Source organism: Bos indicus x Bos taurus, chromosome 10 (assembly GCF_003369695.1).
Source record: "Bos indicus x Bos taurus breed Angus x Brahman F1 hybrid chromosome 10, Bos_hybrid_MaternalHap_v2.0, whole genome shotgun sequence".
In the NCBI taxonomy this organism is placed as follows: Eukaryota; Metazoa; Chordata; class Mammalia; order Artiodactyla; family Bovidae; genus Bos; species Bos indicus x Bos taurus.
Window position 1 is genome coordinate 73,430,893 of NC_040085.1, and position 23,874 is coordinate 73,454,766.

The following is a 23,874-nucleotide window of genomic DNA, read 5'->3' on the forward strand; positions in this document are numbered from 1 at the left end:
GAGCTTCTGACAAGCCCTACCTGTCTGTGGAGGAAACATGTGAAGACGGAATAAAAAGCAGTGGGGAAGAAGTGACTTTCCCAGCCAATGAGGAACACAGTTCTACAAGGTATTGATGATGATGAAAAACTGTCCTTTTTTCAAGTGTTTTACAAATACTGCCTTATTTCATCGTAAGAGGTTGATAGACATTTTACACCTTTTTTATAGAAGAGGAGGAAACAAACCCAGAGAAACTACACCATCGTCATTTTCCCACGGGCTGAGCTGTTATGCCAGTCAGGTACTGTGCTCAGTGTGGTAACGTGTGTTACTATAGTGTTTATGAACCAAGTAATAATCATTGCCCCCAGTTTACAAGTGAGCATCTGAGATGAAAAGATTAATAGTCACATTGCAAGTAAGAGGTAGGGCTGGAATGAGAACTGAAGTCCTCTGGCTCCAGCACAGAAAACCATTACCAGGTCACCTGTCTTATTGCAAGACACAAGAGCTGGAAACAAGATTTCCTGATGTGTGGTCACTCCTTCTGCAATACCTCTGCCTCTTATCATTTATTTCATAAGAAAGGCAGAGATTTAGAATTTAAGGCTACTCAAGAGTGGGGGCGGTCTACCCTCTGTCTGAACTCAGAAAATACATCCTGGTCAGGTCAAAGATAAACTCAGTGCCTTAGACCTTCTGAACATACCCTCTCCCTTGGGGACAGGAGGTGACTATAAATTCAGGCTCATGAAGGAGAACTTTCATTTCTCCTACAGGTGAAGCTGGAGACAGATAAGACTTACCATGGTGAAGCGCTCCCTGCGGCAGACCATGCAGACACTCTCACTCTCATCTGGGACCCACTGGTGCCTGGCAGGGGGTGTAGCCGGGGGCACAAACTCCAGTGGCAACTGACTCGGGGGGAAGTTCCTCTCCCTCACACTTGGGGAATGTACAGTGGAGACACCTGGGAGTCAGAGCCAGAAGTCAGAGTAAAAGGTGATTAACAGTCAAGCTGATAAATGACAAACGAAGGAGACAATTAGAATTGTACCATTTTACAAAGCCTCCTGATATCACAGCTCCAATTAATGATCATCGATGGCTGATTGCCAAAAGAGCATTGTGTGGGACTTCCCTGGTGGGCCAGTGGCTAAGACTCTTGGCTCCCAATGCAGGGGGCCTGGGTCCAGTTCTTGGTCAGGGAACTGGATGCCACATGCCACAACTAAGACCTGGCACAGCCCAATAAATAAATACATCATGTTTCTGAACTTGGTGATTTAAAGAAAAAAAGAGCATTGTGCATTTCCTGACGGAAGGCACAAGACCGCCTATCAAATATACTAGCCAAAAGACACTGAGCCTGAATCAAATCAAGCTTCTAGATCTATCTACAGGGTACTGGATACAGAGGGGACGGAGACCCAGATTACCACAGGGTGACAGTCAACAAAATCCAGAGTGTGGGGAGCTCTATGGGACAAGTGAACCAGTTTCCTTCACAAATAAAAAAAGAGGTAGAGGAAAAAAGAGGGTACGGAAACCTATTGATTAAAAGAGATTCTTATTGAGAGAGAGTTTAGTCAAATGCCATGTGTGGACATTATTTACATCCTTATTCTAGAAATACCAATTCTAAAAAAACTCCTCATGAGATTACTGGGGAAATCTGAATATTGACTGGATAGTTTATAATAATAAGGAATCATTAATTTAGTTTTAGGTATGAGAATGATGTTACGGTTTTGTTTTATATATGTCCTTACCTTTCAGAGATATATACTGTTTTTGGGGTTTTTTTGCGGGGGGCCATGCCATGCAGCTTGTGGGATCTCAGTTGGCTGACCAGGGATTGAACCCAAGCCATAGCTATGAAAGCCCTGAACCCTAACCATTAGACCACCAGGGAACTCCCAAGATAGACACTATTTCATTTATGAACAAAATGGTATGATGTCTAGGATCTATTTCAGAATAATCCAGTAGAGGGACAGGGGTACAGATGAAACAAGAATGGTCAGACTCAGATGATAAATATTGCAACTGAGTAATAGGTATGTGACACTTCATTACACTATTCTCTCTACTTTTGTGTACTGGAAGTTTTGTATAATAAAAAATAAAGAAAAAATTAAGTACACTAAAGCTGCTCAGGCTGCCTTATGCAGATTTGTGCAGCTGCTCATATCCCTGTATACCTGAGCCCTTCTGTCAGGTCTGCTGATTATCCTGAAGCATGGCTCCTTCTCAAAGTTGGGCCACAAAATGCCACTTTGCTCTATGGTATCTAAGGAGAAGGATGGTATGGTACCTAGCAGAATGATGTTGGCACGTCACAGTAAAAGAGAACTGGGAACACAGTGACTCTTAGCAGCACCCAAAAGAAGAGGAATTGTTGACCTCTCCCCAGGAGCCTGTTCTCCTGACTGTTGGCAAAACAAACACTCGCTGAGCGTCTTCTGAGTGCAGCCCATTGGGCAAAAGTCAGGAGACTGGAGTGGAAGGGTGGTGAAAAGGGGTGACCGAGAAATGGCAGGAGACTTCAAAGGCCTTGCACCCAGTGTGGGTGACAGGCGTAAATAACTGCCTGCAGGACTGGGCCAGAATGAACATGACAACTGAACAGTCGATCCTCCTTATTGGTAGATTCCGTATTTGTGAAGTGGCCTACTTGTTAAAATCTACTTTTAACTTCAAAATCGGTATTTGCATTGCTTTTGTAGACACATATAGAGTGGTGAATAATTGGAGTTGCAGGCTTGTTATTATGCAGGTTCTCATCTACGGTTGAGTAAGGTCATGTTTTGCTTCCTTATACAGAGCAGACCAGAGAATGGAGCCAGCAGAGGACAGTGCAGCAGGGAGTGCAAGAAGCTCACTTCTGGGGATGGCTGGACAGGGTTTGAATCCCAAATGCTCAATATGCATTCGTGGATGGGGTGACTTCAGGCAAGTCACTTTAACACTCTGAGCCTCTTTTTCTCTTTTGTACAATAAAGAAAATAGAATCTACTGGGATGAACTGCCTTCAGTTTGAGATTATAATGTATGTGAAATGTTATATATACGTATATATACGTCTGTGTACGTACAAGCATACACACACATACAAGCATATTTTCCCTAGGAGCAATGGTTCAGTATTTGCTAATTCATTGTGGAATCTTCATAGATATACTATTGCAAATAATAAGAATCGTTCATATGTTGAGTTTTCTGGGATATACAAAGCTGGAACAAATCAACAAAACCAATAAGAATGTTGTGACTGGAAATGAAAAAAGCAGCAAAAGAATAAAAAAATCAGAGTAAGGCAAGACTGAACTGAAAAATGGGTAACTCTCAGAACTCATTCTTACCAGGAGCAGTAGCAGAAGAGAACTCGGCTGATGGTGACCTAGACAAGGTCTCGAGGTCTGAAGCCTGACTGACAATCTCCTGGAGGTGAATTACAGAGTCTGCAGGGAAGGAAAGTGTTGACAGATCATTCTACCATAAACAAACCTTACTTGTTTTGCTAGGAATTTAGTTCAAAGCCCTGTTGGTTTCACTGTCATCCCATGATTCTACCAGGTATGCAAAGAATGAGAGAAGGGCGTCTAAGATAGTCATAAGCATGCTTCTCAAATGCCTCAATAAACAAACTATGTTAGGCATGTGAGATAAATGATGTAGACACTAGGATTTTACAGAATAAATCTAAAGATGTCCAGAGGGAAGTGGAAGATATTTAAGTGATAGTCCTGGAGGGTAGGGAGTAAGAAAAAAAAAAAGCTGGCTGGGAACATTAGCCCTCATTTATTTAATTTTCTTCATTCTATTAGAGGCTGAGTCAGCTCACATACTAGTGACATCTGATGTGACCCTGGGAATAGTCCTCAAATCAAAATGATGGCACTTAAGAGCCCATTGCACCAAGGCTAGACAGACACCACTCTCAGCATGTTCTGTTTTCTGAACCTTTATGTTATTATGCACATGGCGGTTATCCACCATCATTTCATTCAGGTTAGCCTGCCACTTCCTCCAAGACTGAGATCTCTCCTATACAAAAGAGCTCTCTCTCCTGAAGCGTATCCTCTCATTCTCTATCAACTCAAAACCATAAAAGAAGAGAAATGGAAACTAAGGATGGAGCACAGTACTTCCTTCTCCACATAGAACTCCCCCTGAGCACGCTGGCCGTTACCTGAGCGTTTCTCCCGCAGAGGGTATGGGAAATCCAGGGCTTTTCCCGCGTATCTGGAAAGCAGCGCATCCACCTCGTCCGTGGTGAAGCCAATCTCCTGGCCGGCCAGCAGCTGGCGCAGAGTCTGCACGGCCACAGCGGCCCAATCCACCTTCATGTTCATGAGCAGCTGCTCCAGCATGAGCAGGGGGCTGGAGGACAGGTGGGCGTAGCTGGCCCGGTGCTGTTCGGGTAGGGTCAGCAGCACCTGGGAGTGGGGGAGAGCCCCAGCGTGAAGGAAACAGGATATGAACTTCAGAAGAAAGTCAAGATTCTCATGGGGAAGTGGGAAGGGTATCTGGGACCAATGGGCTCTTGGCCAGCTGGCTGGGAGTCTTTTAGAAAGGAAGTAAGGCTGGACTCCTAGCTAAATCCTCCAGGTGGCAATCAAGATGAGGGGAACTGTCTCTGGAAAGGTTCAGATAGTAAATATTTCAGACTTTAAATATTCAGACAAAGGCCATAAGGTCTTTGTGGCAACTACTCAACTGGTAAATGAGCGTACATGCTTGTGTTTCAATAAAACATGATTTATAAAAGCAGGCAGAGGACTGGATTTGGCTCACAGGTGCTGGTCTCCTAACCCCCAGCCTAGACCAACCAGGCATGATTGACTTCTTCCTGATCCTTAAAGTCACCGTTCTGTCCTTCTGAGGCTTTGCTAGAATAAGCAATAGAAGGTGAACTAAACCTGGCATCTCCAGGGTCCTACAGGTGAATGATGACTCTAAATTCTTCCTAGGGGTTGTTATCATTGGGCTTGAAATATGTTCACTGGCTCTGATCATTGCCAGTCTTCAAAGATTCCACTCAGGCACAGTACAGCCAGAAAAGAAAAACAGGTGTATCTTCTTTAGGATCATTTTACGTGGTTGAACTCTTAGCAAGTAGGCTGGTGGTCATGTTCATGGCTCTACCAGCACTGGTTCTATTCATGCGGTGTGTTCTATACTCAGGGGACAGTATGACAGGCAACCACAATCATCAGAGAGTTAGAAGGCCTTATCTTTTCCTAAACACTACTCCACTGAAATTAGCTTGTAATTTCTTCTACTAGGTTACACATCAAGGGTAAGGACTTGTTATCCCACTGCATAGTGAGAGAGTCAGTTCCTAGGCAGGTTGATAGGGAGTCTAGGGGTTCCCAAGGAGAGAGGGGTCTGGAATTCTCAAGGAGGAAGAAAGGACAAACTTTTCTTTCTCCACATTCCTTAGGATTATATAACAATAATGTATCTTGCCTAAGGACAGTCTCTGGATTAAACCTTCTGACACAGTTTTTTTCTTTCTCCACATTGCTTAGGATTATATAACAATAATGTATCTTGCCTAAGGACAGTCTCTGGATTCAACCTTCTGTTATCTTAAAATGTAAATTATGGGAGTAGGTGTGATGAGGTCTTTACAACCTCCAGACATTCTTTGGATTCACTGGAGAGTATATAACTTCATTGTTAACACTAGCAAGTGGGTACTCTTTCTGCCCCCTTCTGATGCCTATGTCAGAAGTTTTCTCTATCTCCTTTATACTTTAATAAAACTTTATTACACAAAAGCTCTGAGTGATCAAGCCTCGTCTCTGGCCCCAGATTGAATTCTTCTCCTCTGGGGGCCAAGAATCCTGGTGTTTTCGCGTGATTCAACAACAACCTTTCAATAGACAATTGACCCCTTTCCTTTAGCACAGAGTAGTTTTAAGGATTTAAAGCAGCAGTTTTAAGTCTTCACATCAGAATCCTTCTGGAAAGCAGGCAGGTCCTGTCCCAAAAAGTTCAGTTGTAATTACTCTAGAGTGTGAGTCAACTACTGCTATTTTTAGAAAGTCCAGGTGATTCTAATTCATAGTCAGACTTTAGAAGCCTTGATATAGCAGATGTCAGGCAAAGCATAAAGAGAACTTAGGAGGACTGTAAAATTCACTTTGGAGGCAGAGCAGTAGGCAACGCTAAGTTCTAAGGGATATGGTGGGCTATTAGGGTCAAGACTTTGTATAGCACAGGTCAAGGAAGGCAGGTGCCTGGGAGAGCAAGTTCTGAAGTGGGAGCTGGACCAGCATGCTTTCCCAACAGCCCCTTCCCCTCCTGACCTTGGATCCCATGTACAGTGCCTGGATTTCACGGTGTCGGTCAGCAGTCAGTTCTCCATAGAAGTGGGTGGTGAGGTAGTTGGCCAAGAAGTGAGAAGTGGCCAAGCTAGGGTGCTGGTCGAGGGACTGCTCTGTGACCTCAAGGCACATGGTGGGGTCGGGAATTCTTTGTAGAAGCTGTTGCAGGAGGAAGGTAGAGGAGAAAGGTGAGGCCTGTAGAAGAACTCTTAGTCCAGCCTTGTTTTGTTTGAGAACAGAACCTTTCAGTTTATTCACTTTGGATTAACCCTTTTTCTGCACTCATTTTTTTCCCTCCACCACTCCTCAGCTTCACAAATGATTTTGACAGGACCAGAGATCAGCAGGATCTTGGACCCAGCTGCCCACCTGGTATCTAATGTAAGGTTGGCACTTACAGGCAGGGTGACTATAACCAGCTTATGGAGGAGCAGATGTGAGACTGTGAGTGCTCTGAATGGGATCCAGTAGGAACAGAGCCATCCGATTCGACCAACTTTTGAATCCCTCCCCAAAGAAAACTGGGAAGAGTTGGAGGCTTACCTGCAGAGCCTTTTCATGATCTCCTCTTTCTAGAAGGTGGAGGAGATGCTTCTGATGTAGGTTGATTAAATGTTCTCTTGGAATAGGGTAGAGGCAGCCCCACTCCTCACACAGCTCATACTCCTGGAAGGAAACACACATGCCTTCAACCCATTTAAAATCCAGGCCTTGTCACTCATTCAACGCTTGCCTGGTTTTTCTCAGCAGTCCTGAATCTGCCAAAGCCCCAGGACAGCTTGGGAAGTGTTGATGGGAACTTCGTTGTGGGATTAAAGTGGGATCATAAAGGACTACAATTGGCAAGGTAAGTTCTGAAAATGGTGCAAGTAGGCAGCTAAAGATGTCCTTTTCTTCTTAGCTCGACTATAGAAAAGAAACAGATGACATACAGCCACAAGCACTTGGTGTCGGTGCCGGGAAGATACTAAGGAAGTGGGCAGGACGGAGAGGACTGTCAAAGGAGACAGAGCCCACTCAGCTCTGACTGTGGCCATATGACTGTGCAGGCCCCATGCTGCCAGAGTTTAAAAATTTTCAAAAAAAATTTTTAGGGCTTCCTTGGTGGTCCAGTGGTTAAGACTCTACACTTTCACTGCAGGGGACATGGGTTCAATTCCTCATCAGGGAACTAAGTTATCTCTCACATGCTTTGTGGCACGGCCAGAAAAAATAAATTACAAAAACATTTTTTTTTAATTGAAAAATCTCCCTATTTTCCAATGCTGGCAATGAAATCAATATGAAAAGCTAAAAATTCCACAGACCACTATTGCACAGGCCAAATAAACACGTTGGTGTTAGATTCCATTGATATCAACCCTTGCTACTCTCTGCATCCCCACCCCCAATTTGTGAACTCTGGATTAAAGTTTCAGACGGTGGAATTCTCAGAGCTACGTCTGAGTGTTCTATGGTGGCATGTGGAAGGCTCTCCCCACAACTCTGCCTGGGGCCACCTTCTTCAGGATGTTCCCTTGTCTCTCAGGCTACATTAGATGCCCTGCCTGTGCCACCAGCACCGTCTGGGCTTGCTTCTGTCACCTGGTATATCACAATCACCTAGGGATATGTCTCACATTGCCCCCCACCCTCGCCCTACCCACCCCCTTCCCAAAATAATGAGCGGCACAAAGGAAAAGGCAAAGGCTAAGTTGAATGACCTTTAGTTTCACCATCGTCTAGCAGTGGTCAATCAAGGTTCCCTGGATGAGTCAGCACCTGAATAAACACATCTACATTTTGATCTATGATACAGATCAGCTTCTTAAAGGGTAAAGAAAAAATTTACTCAGCATTCAATGTCCAACAAACATGTGGAAAGGTAGTTGAGGTCATTAGTAATCATGACAACGTAAATTAAAACAATGATGAGATACCGTCTTATTGGCAGAAAGTAAAAAGCTGGACGATGCCAAAATTGCCAAGAAGATGCAGCAATACGGACTGTGAGTGGGAGACTAACTGGGCCAGAACAATGTGGTAACATCTTAGTAAAGGTGAGGATGCTCGTGCAGCAGTTCCACATTGGGTATGTATTTTGTACCTACTGTGGACAGTGTAGGAAATTTCATGTATGAAAACAAGGGTGTTAGTTCAAAAGCGTTAACTGCCTTATTCTTTACACTTCTCTGAATGTTGGTAAGTTTCACATGCATAAAAAAGAGAAAAAAGAGTGTTATGTAATTATAGAAAAAACTGTGAACCTTGACATATGGAAAGGAGTCTACCTAACTGGCTAAGGAGGGGCAAATCTAGAAAGAGGAGGAAGGAGAACAGTACCCAGGAAAATGGTACCTTGGCTTCCAGAATCAGGTTCATGACAGTCGATGGGTCCTCAGCACAACAGTTCCTCAGGGCCTGCCAGTTACACCACACTGGGGTAGACTGCAAACCTAGAATCTAAGGGAAGACAAGAAAAGCTATCAAACCACACTGTAGTTTCTCTGTCCAGGAACAAGTCCCTGGAGTTTCCAGGGATGGGCCATCCCCAGGTCTCTGTACCAAACTTGCCAGGAGAGAGAGGGAATGAGAACCAATGGGACAGAGTGTTTGGAGAGATGAGTGAACCAATCTGGCAAGTATAACCAGAGAGCCAAGATTTGGAGTGGGGAGGCCCCAACTGTAGGACAGTTCTCAGAGGCTTCTGTCCTTTGCAGCTTGTTCAGTCTTCTGGGGTCACTTGTCCCTTGCTCCTTCATCTCAAAACTCTATCCAGGTTATTCTTCTGGCTTGAATGCTCTGTGGGATCACCCTTCAGGCAGCATTTTAGCTCAGCATGAAAATTGCTGAGGAAGAGTAGAAAGAAAATCTTTTTCACTTGCCATTTTCACTTTCCCTGGTAGGGCTCTGGACTCTGGTTAAACAGTACACTTGGAAAGATTAGCATATATGTATACTTGTTATGTAGCTGTATCACGTAAATCTATCTCCCTAAGCCTCTTGATCTTGAATATAACACATACATCACAAGAACCTTTCACTTGAAAGGTTGAACTGAAAGTGAAATTGTCACTTTCAGTTATCCCTTTCAAAATGGCTATTGTTATAGTGAAGAGTTCTCATAAAACATGATCCACTGAAGGAGGAAATGGCAAACCTTGAGGTAATTTTTGCCTTGAGAACCCCATGAACAGTATGAAAAGGCAAAAAGATATGACACTAGAAAATGAGTCTCCAGATCAGAAGGTATACAATATGCTACAAGGGAAGAGTAGAGGGCAATTACTAATAGATTCAGAAAGAATGAAGTGGCTGGGCTAAAGTGGAAACGACGCTCAATTGTGGATGTGTCTGGGAATGAAAGTAAAGTCGAATGCTGTATACAGCAATACTGCACAGGAACCTGAAATGTTAGGTCCTAAAGCAAGGTAAATTGGACATGATCAAGCAGGAGATGACATGAATGAACACTGACATCTTAGAAATCAGCCGACTAAAATGGACAGGAATGGGTGAATTTAATTCAGATGACCATTATATCTACTACTGTGGGCAACAATTTCTTACAAGAAATGGAGTAGCCCTCATAGTCAACAAAAGAATCCAAAATGCAGTACTTGGGTGCAGTTTCAAAAATGACAGAATCATCTCGGTTTGTGTCCAAAGCAAACCACTCAATATCATAGTAATCCAAGTCTAAGCCCCAACCACTAACACCAAAGAAGCTGAAGTTGACCGGCTCTCTAAGACCTTCTACAGCTAACACCAAAAAAAGGTGTCCTTTTCATCATAGTGGATTGGAATGCAAAAGTGGGAAGGCCAAGATACCTGGAGGAACAGGCAAGTTTGGCCTTGGAGTACAAAATGAACCTGGGCGAAGGCTAACAGAGCTTTGCCAAGAGAACACACTGGTCTTCAGATCAGATCAGATCAGTTGTTCAGTCGTGTCCGACTCTTTGCGACCCCATGAATCGCAGCACGCCAGGCCTCCCTGTCCATCACCAAGTCCCGGAGTTCACTGAGACTCACGTCCATCGAGTCAGTGATGCCATCCAGCCATCTCATCCTCTGTCGTCCCCTTCTCCTCCTGCCCCCAATCCCTCCCAGCATCAGAGTCTTTTCCAATGAGTCAACTCTTCGCATGAGGTGGCCAAAGTCTTAGTAAATACCATTTCCCAACAACCCAAGAGATGACTCTACACATGGACATCACCAAACGGTCAGTACCAAAATCAAATTATGTTCTTGGCAGCTGAAGATGGAGAAACTCTATACAGTTAGCAAATCAAGACTGGGAGCTGACTGTGGCTCAGATCATGAGCTCCTTATTGCAAAATTCAGGCTTAAATTGAAGAAAGTAGGGAAAACCACTAGGTCATTCAGGTATGACCTAAATAAAATCCCTTATGATTATACAGTGGAGGTGACAAATAGATTCAAGGGATTAGATCTCTTAGACAGAGTGCCTAAAGAACTATGTACAGAGGTTTGTAACACTGTACAGGAGATGGTGGCCAAAACCATCCCCAAGAAAAAGAAGTGAAAGAAGGCAAAATTCTTAAAGAGATGGGAATACCAGACCACCTTACCTGTCTCCTAAGAAACCTGTATGTGGGTCAAGAAGCAACAGTTAGAATTGGACATGAAACAATAGACTGGTTCAAAATTGGAAAAGGAGTATGACAAGGTATAGCAGAGTACATCGTGTAAAATGCTGAGCTGGATGAATCACAAGCTGGAATCAAGATTGCTGGGAAAAATATCAACAACCTCAGATATGCAGATGATACCACTCTAAATGACAGAAAGTGAAAAGGAACTAAAAAGCCTCTTGATGAAGATGAAAGAGCAGAGTGAAAAAGCTGACTTAAAACTGAAAATTCAAAAAACGAAGATTATAGCATCCGGTCCCATCACTTCATGGCAAACAGAAAGGAAAAAAGTGGAAGCAGTGACAGAGTTTATCTTCCTAGTCTCTAAAATCACTATGGACAGTGACTGCAGCCATGAAATTAAAAGATGCTTGCTCCATAACAAACCTAGACAGTGTATTCAAAAGCAGAGACATCACTTTGCCAACAAAAGTTGGTATAGTCAAAGCTATGATATTTCCAGCAGTCAGGTACAGAAGTGAGAATTGGGACCATAAGGAAGGCTGAGTGTCAACAAATTGATGTTTTTGAATTGTGGTACTGGAGAAGACTCCTCAGAGTCCCTTGAACTGCAAGGAGATCAAATCAGTCAATCCTAAAGGAAATTAACCCTGAATATTCCTTGGAAGGACTGATGGTGAAGCTCCAATACTTTGGCCACCTGATGTGAAGAGCCAACTCATTGGAAAAGACCCTGATGCTGTGAAAGACTAAAGGCAAAAAACAGAAGAGGGTGGCAGAGGGTGAGATGGTTAGATAGCATCACTGACTCAATGGACATGAATTTGAGCAAACTTCCCTAAAAGACAGGGGAGCCTGGTGTGTTGTAGTCCATGGGGTCACACAGAGTCAGACACAACTAGGTGACTGAACAACAGCAACACTGAACTTTAACTGAAGTTTAAAATAATCTTTAAAGAAGACAGATTAAATTCTATAAAAACTCTTGACCATCACCAACAAAGACACCATATCCATAAAATGTACACAAAGCTCAAATATACAGGTATTCCTTGGGGGTACTGCGGGTTCAATTCTAGACGACGACAAAATGAATGTTATAATAAAGTGAGTCACACGAATTGTTTGGCTTCCCAGTGCAAATAAAGTTATGTTTACACTGTACTGTAGTCAATAAATTGTACATTGTCTGAAAAATGCACATGCCTTAAATATTTTATTGCTAAGAAATGCTATTTTTTAGCATCTGAGCCTTCATCTAGGTGTAATCTTTTTGTGACAGCAACATCAGAGTTCACTGATCACAGATCACCATAACAAATATAATAATAATGAAAAAGTTTGAAATACGGTGAGAATTCTCAAAATGTGACACAGAGACATGAAGAGAGTAAATGCTATTGGACAAATGGTGCCAAGAGACGCTCAACACAGGGTTGCCACAGACCTTCAATTTGTAAAAAACGTAGTATCTGCAAAATGCAAAAAAGCGAAGTGCATCAAAAAAAAGAAAGGTATGCCTACACATAAAAAAGATGCTTTTTAGACTGTACAGCATCATTGCAGTGTTAATCTTGTTATGATTTTTAATCCTCATCTGACACATATATATTTAAAATCATAGGAGTCAATACAATGGGAACCAGGTAAGAGACCCTATCGATATTCACCTAAGAATAGAAGCTAGACACAGAGAAATAGCCAGGCCTAGATTTTGTTTCTTAAAATCCACCATCACATGAGAACAGGCTGGAGCTGGTAACAGGGTAAGAAGCCTACTTCCTTTCTCTTGATGCCAGGTCGTATACCTTCTGATACACCTGCAGCTCTGCGAGCTTTCTCCGTAGCTCACACTCCAGCCCATCTTGGACAGCTGTGTCTGAAAGGCAGTAGGCCAGGATCTCCAGGCACCACTCCAGGGGCCACCGGTCCACAAACTGCAGTGTTAGCTGACTTCTCAGACATGCATCCTTCACAGCAAACAGGAACTGCCAACCTTCTTTGTCTACGAGACAAAAAGATGTTCAGCAAGCCTGGCACGGGAGCTCAAGAGTCCAGGTTACTTCTTAAGAGAAGGGCTGCGTTCAGTTTTACAAACAGGAGCTGGGTGGGTCCTGAAGATCCATCCGACCCGAATTAGTTTTTACACTTGGAACAATTCTATGATGGGGACAGATGCTGTATCTTGTTTCTTGTTTATGCAAATGAAATCAAAGTCATGGGAGTTTCTGAAGAGAAAGGAGAAGAGAAGAGAGGAGAAAGGAAAAAAGGGAGAAAGAATGAAAAGAGAGAAGACAGAAGAACAGATGAGGAGCTCCATGGTTTGGCAAGCTGCATGCACAGCACCGTTTCAGACTCAACTTGTCAGCAGAACTTTTGGTTTTCCCTGTATTTCCATGCTGCTTCCTACATTATGACTTGAAAGTTATTGCAGGCAAACTAAGTGTTTTTTGTTTTTTTACTGTTGTTTTTACTTAGAAGCTCTCTTTCTCACACTCCCACATCATAGAGCTGAAACACAGACTCGAAGCCATTAAGACCTCGGAGCTGGTCATGGATTTCTCTACCTTCTCATGGAAGGATTTTCTCCTTTGCATAGAGAAGCCTAGGACCCACTCACAGCCTGCCTGGCTCTTGCTCCCCCTAGTGGAGGGCTGAAGGTCGCCACTCTCACCTCTGGGTACACGTCAGTCTCCTGGGGAGATTTTATAGTAGGAGTTAACTAGCAGGCCCTTGTGTATGTATGTTTTAAATAATTTTTAAAAATCATTTATTTATTTACTCTTGAGTGCACTGGGTCTTTGTCACTGCCCAGGCTTTCTCTAGTTGCAGTGAGCATGGGCAACTTTCTAGTTGCGGTGTACAGGCTTCTTATTGTGATGGGCTCTAGAGCACAGCTGACCACCTCAATAGTTGTGGTCCCATGGGCTCTGTTAGCAGGTGGGATCTTCCTGGACTAGGGATCGAACCAGTGCCTCCTACACTGGCAGGTGAGTTCTTTACCATCAGGGAAAGGGTCTGTTTTTATAAAGATTTACTAGAAGATAGCCACACTCACTTATTTATGGTCTATGGCTGATTTCATGCCGTAATGACAGATCCGAGAGGTTGCCACCAAGCCTGTAGAGCTTACAAAGCCCTTTACAGAAAAACTTTGCTGATTGCTCTTTTAAAGCAAACACTTGCCTGAAACTTATCATGGGCTTCTGGAAATGCTGCTGCTGCTGCTAAGTTGCTTCAGTCGTATCCGACTCTGTGCGGCCCCATAGACGGCAGCCCACTAGGCTCTCCCGTCCCTGGGATTCTCCAGGCAAGAATACTGGAGTGGGTTGCCATTTCCTTCTCCAATGCATGAAAGTAAAAAGTAAAAGTGAAGTCACTCAGTCGTGTCCAACTCTTCGCAACTCCATGGACGGCAGCCTACCAGGCTCCTCCGTCCATGGGATTTTCCAAGGCAAGAGTACTGGAGTGGGGTGCCATTGCCTTCTCTCTGGCAATGGGGCTCAGATATTTGTAGTCTATAACATTTGCCAATGATTCTGATATGCAGGGTTGAGAATACTGGTTATGAGTGCCTGTCCCAAAGCTTGATGGGCTTGGGTTCTAAGCTCTGCTTCACCACTGACTATCCTGGGCAGTTTCCCACACTCTGGGCCTGGCTCGCCTCTCAGTATCATCAGACTATGGCGGCACCTTTCTCTAGAGTTCCTGTGAGGATCAGACATGATGAGCCACTCGGTGAACGCTCAATGTTATTACCACTAGCTGAAGGAGGGAGACACAGCTTTCTGCTCACCACAAGCCGCTGCACAGCTCAAGACTGCATCCTGTATGCTGCTCAAGTCGTCCATATCTTGTCCGTACACATCAGTGAGCCGAAGGGCCCGGCGCCAATCTCTAGCCACCAGGGCTTCCTCGAAGGCCTCGGTGAGCACGTCCAGGGCAGTGGGAGAATGGGGGCCCAGGAGGACGGTGGACAGACTGGCCTGGCCACAGAGACTCGCGGCTAGACTCTGCCCCTGCTCGGAGGACCCTCGGAGGGGTTCCCAGGCAGCCAGGAGGGAGGCCTCCAGCACAGGGAACTGTTCCAGGAGACGCTCACACTCCCGAGCTACCTGCTCGGCTGTCAGAGGCACTTCCCTGCGGCCACGAAGCTCCTTCCAAGACAAGCTGGGCTTGGTGACCTTTGACCCCCGGGAAGCCCCCAGACAGGCCACGGTAGCCAGCAGCTTCGAGCGGGACTTCAGAAAGGCCAAGGCGGAGGAGGTGAGGGCTGGGGGTGATGAGTCCCTCGGGGAGGAAGGGGGCTTTCTCTCCAGTGTGGGGTTCTCAGTTGACTTCAGGCAGCTCAGCGTGGAAAGTGGGAGGTCATCCAGGCAGCGGGAGGTGTGCAGCTGGGCCAGGGTGCCCAGGCGGGTCAGAAGGGCTGATGTCTGCTTGCTCTGCCTGGAGGAGCAGAGGGTGAGGGGCTCGCAGCAGCAGTTGACAATGACTTGTGGCACGCTCAGGCTCAGACCCTCTTGGGCCAGGAGGGCTGCCAGCCTGGAGGGAAAGAAGCAGAGGGCACGCAAGGCTTGAGTACCTGGGCACCATCACTCAATCTCCAAATTTCTTTACGTTTAAACAAACAGAGGTAAATGCAGACTCTCTGTTTGCCCCTAATCTTTTTAACTCAATCTTTTAACTTTTAACCCTAATCTTTTTAATCCCCTCCTCTTTTTAACTCAAAAGGCAGCCTATTAGACCCAATGCCCTGCCCCTTGCTTTTTTACTTAATAACACATCTGGTAGATCTGTCCATATCCATCTACAGAGAGGCCCCTCATTCTTTTTTTTTTTTATAGCTACACAGCATTCCATTATCTGGAGGAACCTGAATTTAACTAGTCTCCTATTAGTGGACGATAGCTATGCCACACAAAGTTGTGATAAAATGACTTAGTACATACAGCATTTTTCATATGTATAATAAAGCTTTGGGATAAATTTCCCAATGTGGACTGCCAAAAATGTCAAAAATGCGGATCGTCATTTTAGTGGACATGGACAAACTGCTTTCCCACAGGGGCTGTACCGATTTATATCCTGCTGGCAATCTGTGAGAATGTTTGTTTTCCTACAGCCTAGCCAACTAATTGTGTTACCAACGTTTTGGATTTTTGCCTACTCTTAAGTAGAGTCACCTCTTTATTTTATTTACTTATTTATTTTTAATCTGATTTTAACCCCTTTATTTAGATGGGGATAGGAAGAAACAAGGCACATTGAATTTTAATGAAGCCTGCATAAGAGTAACTGCAAATTAATGGAAAAGTTGAAGAAATCTCCACTTCCTGTACTGGACTCAAACACAGCTCCACTGAGCCCTTGGTTTCCTTGATGAAACAATTAGGAAGGCCCATGCCTTACACTCATGGGGTGGCTCCTACCTGTCTGGGGGTACTTGTCGCTCAAGCAGGAGATGTGACACCAGTTGGGAAGAGCTTTGTTGCAGGAGAACAAAGGGGTTTCCTACCTTGACCTCCACGTGATCTGCAGAAGTAAAGAAAGTGATCTTTGCATCACTGACCGCAACATTCAGAGCCCTATTTTCCAGACTCACCAACAAAAATAGTGTCAAAACTACATGGAAAGTCCTTTCATTGGTATTTTTCTAGGTAAAAGGTATTCTTGACATGATGCTGACCACAGGTTTATCACGCCTTAGCACTGTTCTAAAGACTTCCAACCACAGACACACTTCAGTGAACAGGTCTAGCCACAAATAGCAATTTCTGCTCCCTTCCATGCGACTGAAGTGCAGGTAATACTTGCTCTGTGGTAATACTTGCTCTGTGGACTCGAGTAAGCGTCTGGCATTTTAAACAGAGACTCAATTCCTCTTCTCAGTTCTCATATCCACAGTAGATCGAAGATCTGAGAGAGTATTTTTGAGTCATTAATGCCATCAAAATGTACTGAATACTCTCGTGTGCTGTACTACTGTATGAGGCATCGGGGAGATAGAGGTGAATAAGAGAGGACCTCATAAATCTACTGCTGCACCTAGAACCTCTTCATCGTGTGCCTTCTTCTTCCTTGCCCTAGACACTTGTGGGCCGGTCCTGGCTGTATTCCTGCTACTTACCAGGCTCAGAGCTCAGGCTCCGAAGGAGAACAGCAGCCAGGGTGCTGCAGTACCTGAAGAAGGTGCCCATGTAGTCAGTCTGCTTGCCGCCTGCTGCCGTCTGTTTGCCCAGGTTCTTCTGGAGGAGCTGAGCCTGGATATACACAGGGTGGGCCTCGGCCTCCGGAGCTTTCTGGGCCACCTGCTCCACCAGGGAGGAGAGTGGGGTACTCCTGGGCTCTGGGAAGAGTTATGGAAGGAGAAGGCATGCAGTCTTGAGTCTGTGCATCTGGCTTTGGGTCAATTTCCAACACAATATGGGAACTGAGCCTCTGCTCAGTTCTGCATGGGGCATCCTATAGGTGGGTATTATACTTACAAGGCAGCTATAAAATCCTAAGTTTAAGAAATATAAACGCAAGTATATACTGCATGGGGCATCCTACAGCTTGGGTATTACACTTATAAGGCAGCTACACAATCCCAAGGGCTTCCCTGATAGCTCAGTTGGTAAAGAATCTGCCTGCAATGCAGGAGACACAGGTTTGATTTCTGGGTTGGGAAGATCTGCTGGAGAAGGGATAGGCTACCCACTCCAGTATTCTTGGGCTTCCCTGGTGGCTCAGGTAAAGAATCTGCCTGCAGTGTGGAAGACCTGGGTTTGATTGCTGGGTTGGGAAGATCCCCTGGAGAAGGGAAAGGCTACCCACTCCAGTATTCTGTCCTGGAGAATGCCATGGACTGTGTAGTTCCTGGTGTCGCAAAGTAGGACACGACTGATTGACTTTCACCACACAATCCCAACTTGGTTCCCCGTGCAAGTGATTCTCAGCCAGGAAGAGTTCTGAGTCTGGAGAAATTAGGGTGAAGAGTTCCAGTTTGAACTCATCTGCGAAATGCACAGCACTCTTTTGGGCACGGTTTGCCAATGTTTATGGAGTGACTTCTGGGTATATCTTTCACTAGGAATGAGAAACGTGCACCAGCTAATGGTGCGCTAAGCATCCCTTCACTTAGGAGGTGGGCAAACAGGTGGGATTAGTTACAAGACCAGTCCTGGTTAACTACAGTGCTGGTAGGGCCCACTGCTGGGCTTCCCAGGTGGTGCTAGTGGTAAAGAACCCACCTGCTAATGCAGGAGACTTGGGTTCAGTCCCTGGGTCAGGAAGATCCCCTGGAGGAGGGCATGGCAACCCACTCATGCCTGGAGAATGTCATGGACAGAGGAGCCTGGCGGGCTACAGTCTACAGGGTGGCAAAGACTCGGACATGGCTGAAGCGACTCAGCACACACACTCAAGGGCCCACTTCTGAGTCCTAAGCCTCCCTTCCAATGTGCTCCTTCACGCTCCGCTATGTCCTTTCCCTAGTTCAACCTCAACTGCTCCCTCACAGAAGGACTGGTACCTGGCAGCTCTAGCGCTTCTCTTAGCGACTGCAGGATCTGCTCCAGCTGCTGGGAGAGGGTGGTGTGGCTGGCTACACAGTCCTCGGTGAGGCTGGGCCAACACATCTGAAGCAGCTCAGCAATGCTGCACCGTGGGGGACCTCCTCCTTTATCCTCTCCACTCTCTATGGAGAGCAAACGAGAAAGAAAAAGTCAGGTCTGATGCTGACCCAACGTTCCGAGTCCAGGAGATTAAAAAAAGGTAGTTAAGCAGCTCACCTGATTTGATTTGCCCGGCTGACACAAGTGGGTAATTGAGAATCTTACTGATCTGCTGAAGAACGCCTGGAAAACCTCGAATGCCATCAGCATTGACGAATACGTGGTCTAGCTGGCGACCTGGAAATGGATGAATCAAGAGGGAATGCAGAAAAAACACAAGGTACTTTCAGAGATTGAAAGTCCTGTATTTACATGTCAAATTTTATCTCCTTCAATATTAAGGGGGAGGTAGATGCTGTGCCAGTTGAGTAGACCAGTAAATCTGGTGTATTCCATGCTTGTGGTTCCAGGGCTATCTGCGGCAAGATGCCTCAGCTGTCCACAGCAGCAGACCCAGGAGCTCTGGTATTCCTGGGGAATTGCTGTCCCAAGCCAACCAGGTACTTCTTGTGGATTTGCCTTGGTACCTTTCTTAGTTGAGAATTTGATCTGGTATCCAGTCTCCTCTGATTATTTTAAATGGTATCCTGATACCCTGACTAGACTATAAAGAACTTTATGTAGAGATTATTCCTTATACCTCTCTTGTGCTCCATAAACTTCAGATAATCTGGAAATGCAGCAGGTACTAAATTAATTCCTGATTGGCATGAAACCAGTTGGCCTGAACATTATATAATCTTCATTCATTTTGGAATATAAGCGCTAGACGAGGGGGCAGTAAACTGTTCAGTAAAAACAGCATTGTGTATGCCACAGCACACTTTCTTAGAACAACTATGTCAGCATTAAAGGATTTCAAGCCAACCGCTCAGAAGTGATTTAGAAGGGTGTGCATAAAAGAGTTAACACAGAAGGCCTGAGACTGCTATCCTCAGAAAGGCCTGCTGGCAAGGCTGGTCCTTGGCTGGCATCTCCGAACTTGACTGGTAGAAGCTTTTCTACACTGACAAAATTTTCCCTAAATGATGGAAGTGACTGATTGTGCCTAAACTGTACGGTGTGGTTTATGCTGAACACCTGCCTTCCTTCCGAGACTCTGGAAGTTTGGTACATGTTGGGCAGAGGGTGCCTTTGTCACCAGCCCCCAGTAAAAACCTTGGGCTCTGGGTCACTGATGAGCTTCCAGTAAACAACATTTCACATTTGTTTGTCACAACTTACTGCTGGGAGAGTTCAGTACGTCCCGTGTGATTCCAGTGGGAGAGAATTCCTGGACGCTTATGTCTGGTTTCCTCCAGACTTTATCCCATGAGCCTTTTCCCTTTGCTAATTTTGCTTTGTGTCCTTTTGATGATACAATTTGTAGCCATGAGTATAACTGTATGCTGAGTCCTGTGGGCTCTCCCAGCGAATCACTGAACCCAGGGAAAGCTACTCATGTCACACCTGTTCACCATTCCACCCTCCGTATTACTCAGAGTACGTTCCTTTCTCTCTGCCTCGTCAGTCCTTCCAGTGTTGGGTGTGTGTATCAAGGATGGGCGGGGAGTGACACTTTGCCTAATTCTTTCTTCACATTCCTCTACCTTCATTCCTCTAAGAACTCCATAGACACATTCTGGGATATCATTAACCTCAAGGTACAATCCTCCCCTTAACTGTGATCCACTAAAATTTTCCCTTATACCTGGTGTACAAGTTTGAGACCCAGGTTTAGAGTGAAGTGGGATTCACTGTGGAGGAGGTATGCAGTTTAGGGGCACAAATTCCATTTGTACCATTTTTGGAAGGCAACTATATTCACCACTGTATCACCAATGCCATTTGAACCAGTTTTGAATGTTTATCTCTTTCTTGAGTTTATCTATAAACCAGAAGAAAATTTCCCCAAATGACTGTAGACTATTATGTCTGTTAAGAAGGTGAGATTCTTGGGCTTTCCTGGTGGCTCAGTGGTAAAGAATCCGCCTGCCAATGCACGAGACATGGGTTTGATCCCTGATCTGGGAAGATCCCACATACCGCAGAGCAAATAAGCCCTCATGCCACAACTATTGAGTCTGTGCTCTAGAGCCGGGGAGCTACAACTACTGAGTCCCTCACGTGCTACAGCCTATGCTCTGAATAAGAGAAGCCACTGTAACGAGAAGTCTGAGCACCGCACCTAGAGAGTAGCCTGGCTCTCTGCAACTAGAGAAACAGCGAAGACCCAGCAGGGCCAGAAATAAAATAAATTAAAAAGAAAAGAAGGCAAGACTCTCAATAGACTAGTCACCAGAATGGACATGAAGAAATAAAGAAACAATCCTTTCTCCTTGTCCCTCCTTCCCCAGTAACTTTCTTCCTGTACAATTATCAAGCATCTCAGAACCCTGTCTCCTTATTTGAGAATAAAGGGATCATGTGAAAGAAGCATACTCACCCTGACTCTCAAGGCTGCTGTTAAGGCGCCGTTCAGCTGTTTCCAAGAGCTGCTTGCCGGTTTTCCAGAGCTGGCACTGTGAGCAAGCCAGGTCAAACGCAGCCATGGCGGGCGGGCTGAGGTCTTCCAGAACCTCTTTCAGGGGAGCAGTGAGCTCCATTGGGCAACTGCTTATCCAAAAGTCCTCCTGGAGCGTGGGGATGGGGTCTCCAGAGGTGCTGAGCAGCTTGTCGGTCACATCAGAGATGGAATAAAATACCATCCCTGGACACCCAGCGGTTGGGGGTAAAAGGCAAGAGGTTAAAATGATGCTCACTACCACTTTTATTTTGAGAAGTAGTTATAAGGTCAGGAGGAGTAAGGGTTTCTTCCAGGTCGGGCCTAAAAGTAGGCTGAGAAAGAATGTGGTAGGTCTGTGTGTGCTCATCTGAAAAGATCTCTAAAATATATTGCTAAAAAACCAAAGCAGAAAATAGTACTTGTTATAAAAGCCCATTCATATTAAAAACAAAAAGCATATGCATATATTCTTTTGAATCTGTAAAGAAAATTTCTGGGAGCATATAGAAGGGGCAGTGTGTGATGGTAACTTGATATATACAGCCTAGACCGGCAAAAGATGTAAAAAATGGGACAAGGTTCCACTTTCAAGAAACAATGAAAGGATGAGCTCTTTCTACAGTACAGCCAAGGTTGGGCCTGGAGATCTGAGAACCCCAGGCCACAGATGTTAGACAAAACTTCTTCACTTTTTAGGAATGTAAAATAATCCCTGAATAACTACATGGGAAGAAGATACACTAATCAATTCCCCAAAGCTCAAGATAATGGCCATCAAAACCCATGGTGGAAACTGCATTCACACTCCTCAGTATAAGTCACGTAGGACAGACTTAATGGAATAGTTCGAGCAGCAGGTGAGAGACCCCTGTGGTCAGCATAGTTGGCCGCAGCTAGAAAATGACTCGGGGGGTGTCAGGACTGCTGTTTTTCAAGGCAAGCGTCCTGCCCTGGGTTTCTGTCATCTTCACAGTGAGCCTCTGGTTTGGGTGGTTTCTTGCCCACACCCTCCTCCCACAACTCCCTCAGCACCCGACAAGAGGGAAGCCGGACCTGCGGCCGCAGCGCTGCCGATGGCCTGCAAGGTGGAACGGCCACTTCCTGTTCTTCGGATAGTGCTGCTGCCCCCGTCTGAGTTCTGGTTTTCGATTTTATGTTCTACTTGGGCCAGCTCCTGGATCACCTCCTGGTAGCGCTCCATGAACATCAGCTCCCCAGAACTGTGTGAAGACTTCAGGTTGAAGGTGAACACCACCTGTCATAGGAGAGAAAGGAGTGTGGCTTTTGGTGGGCCTGCTGGAGTGGGGAGAGTCTACAGATCTGAAATCTTGCTAGGCATCAGCCTCTGGCCCTGAGACAGCTGCTTTGGGGGGCTGGAAGAGTGCTGGATGTGCAGAGAGTAGATCAAATGTAGAAATGACTCATAAAAGTCAGCAAGAGAGTCACCAGAGCCCCGGCAGAATATAGGCAAATGATGTAGACAATTTCAAAGAGAAAATACATGTGACTAATACACACATGAAAAAATGCCTTCCCCTCCAAGTAGGATTCCTGTATTTCTCACAGCTTGCACACAGTCCTCTTAACATTCCAGGAGGCAGCACAAGCAGGTGTTACGTTTAACTCCAGTTTTCAGGTGAGGATATCAAAGCTCAGAGACAGTACCTCAGAGGGAGTAAGGGTCTTTCCGATTTTTAAATTTTAAATTCAGGGAATTTAAAAGTCATACTACTGTGCATCTATCATAAGGACAAAGTGTAAAAATAAACTCTCAGGGGGTGGTGGTAGAATGAGCCGTCACAATCTTTTTTGAAAAGCAATTTGGCAATCTATGGAGCTTTAAAAATGTTTATATTCTTTGACTCAGTCATTTTTATGAGAAACTTTCTTAATGAAAAAATTCCAAAGTCTTAATGTGTAAAGGTGATAATCTTTACACTAGTTATTACAATGATTACAGGATTGAAAATAATGGTCAAACACAGCTACATGATCAGATAAGGTTACTAAAATCAGTTACAGAGCAAATACTTGTAATGTAAAAAGGCACTAAAATTTTAGATTCAAAGTGATCTTGGCTCTATATAAAGGTCACATATATTTCAGAAAGACATTGGCAAAAAATATACTTTTATCTTTAGTATTGGTTCCTCTGGATAATTAGTTTTAATCTTATTTTATTTTCTGGTGAATACTTTTTGGCATTTTCTTATATGCACAACTTGCTCTGTAACCAGGTTGAAAAACTTCTATTAAAAAAGAAAAGAAGAAAAGAAAAACTCAAATTCTCAGAAAAGGAAGTGAGCACTTTAGTGGTAAAGCATCGGGGACCTCATAACTGACTTCTTGGTTTGGGTGTCAGAAAGGCTAGTGAGAGTCCTATCCTCCTGAGAGGGACAGAATTGTTACTGTTATTAAAATACAAGAGCTAAAATGTGTCAGAGGAAGTTAAACAAAAATTATCCCATTGCATAGATGTTTCCATGTAAACTCACATGAAAGAAAAATTCTGACCTGTGTGTTAAGAGACCAGCATAGGCATCATAAGTACAACAAGAGAGTTTTAAAAATTACAATGGTGGGTTTTTGTGCTATTACATTTAAACAATAGCAGAGGATTCCTGTATTTCTCACAGCTTACACACAATCCTCTTAACATTTCAGGAGGCAGCACAAGCAGGTATTACATTTAACTCCAGTTTTCAGGTGAGGATATCAAAGCTCAGAGAGAGTAGCTCAGAGGGAGTAAGGGTCTTTCCATTTTCACTCCCTGCAATTTCCCCTACACACATGAACCTAACAGTCTGCTAGCCCCCCTC

The 23,874-nt window shown here is 44.7% G+C and overlaps 1 protein-coding gene across 2 annotated transcripts in view; it reads right to left on the bottom strand.

Annotated features, from left to right (window-relative positions):
• Window positions 1–23,874, bottom strand: part of ZFYVE26 (zinc finger FYVE-type containing 26) — a 67,542-nt gene that overhangs the window by 22,488 nt on the left and 21,180 nt on the right. For both annotated transcript variants that reach the window (XM_027552244.1, XM_027552243.1), the window contains 14 exons: window positions 22,109–22,310; window positions 20,996–21,259; window positions 18,688–18,807; window positions 18,429–18,593; window positions 17,043–17,261; window positions 16,345–16,447; window positions 14,712–15,457; window positions 12,724–12,920; window positions 8,658–8,762; window positions 6,864–6,986; window positions 6,303–6,479; window positions 4,178–4,424; window positions 3,348–3,446; window positions 789–952 (listed from right to left, as the gene is read on the bottom strand). In XM_027552244.1, the coding sequence (XP_027408045.1) occupies window positions 789–952; window positions 3,348–3,446; window positions 4,178–4,424; window positions 6,303–6,479; window positions 6,864–6,986; window positions 8,658–8,762; window positions 12,724–12,920; window positions 14,712–15,457; window positions 16,345–16,447; window positions 17,043–17,261; window positions 18,429–18,593; window positions 18,688–18,807; window positions 20,996–21,259; window positions 22,109–22,310 (2,931 nt within the window). The remainder of the gene's footprint in view (window positions 1–788; window positions 953–3,347; window positions 3,447–4,177; window positions 4,425–6,302; window positions 6,480–6,863; window positions 6,987–8,657; window positions 8,763–12,723; window positions 12,921–14,711; window positions 15,458–16,344; window positions 16,448–17,042; window positions 17,262–18,428; window positions 18,594–18,687; window positions 18,808–20,995; window positions 21,260–22,108; window positions 22,311–23,874) is intronic.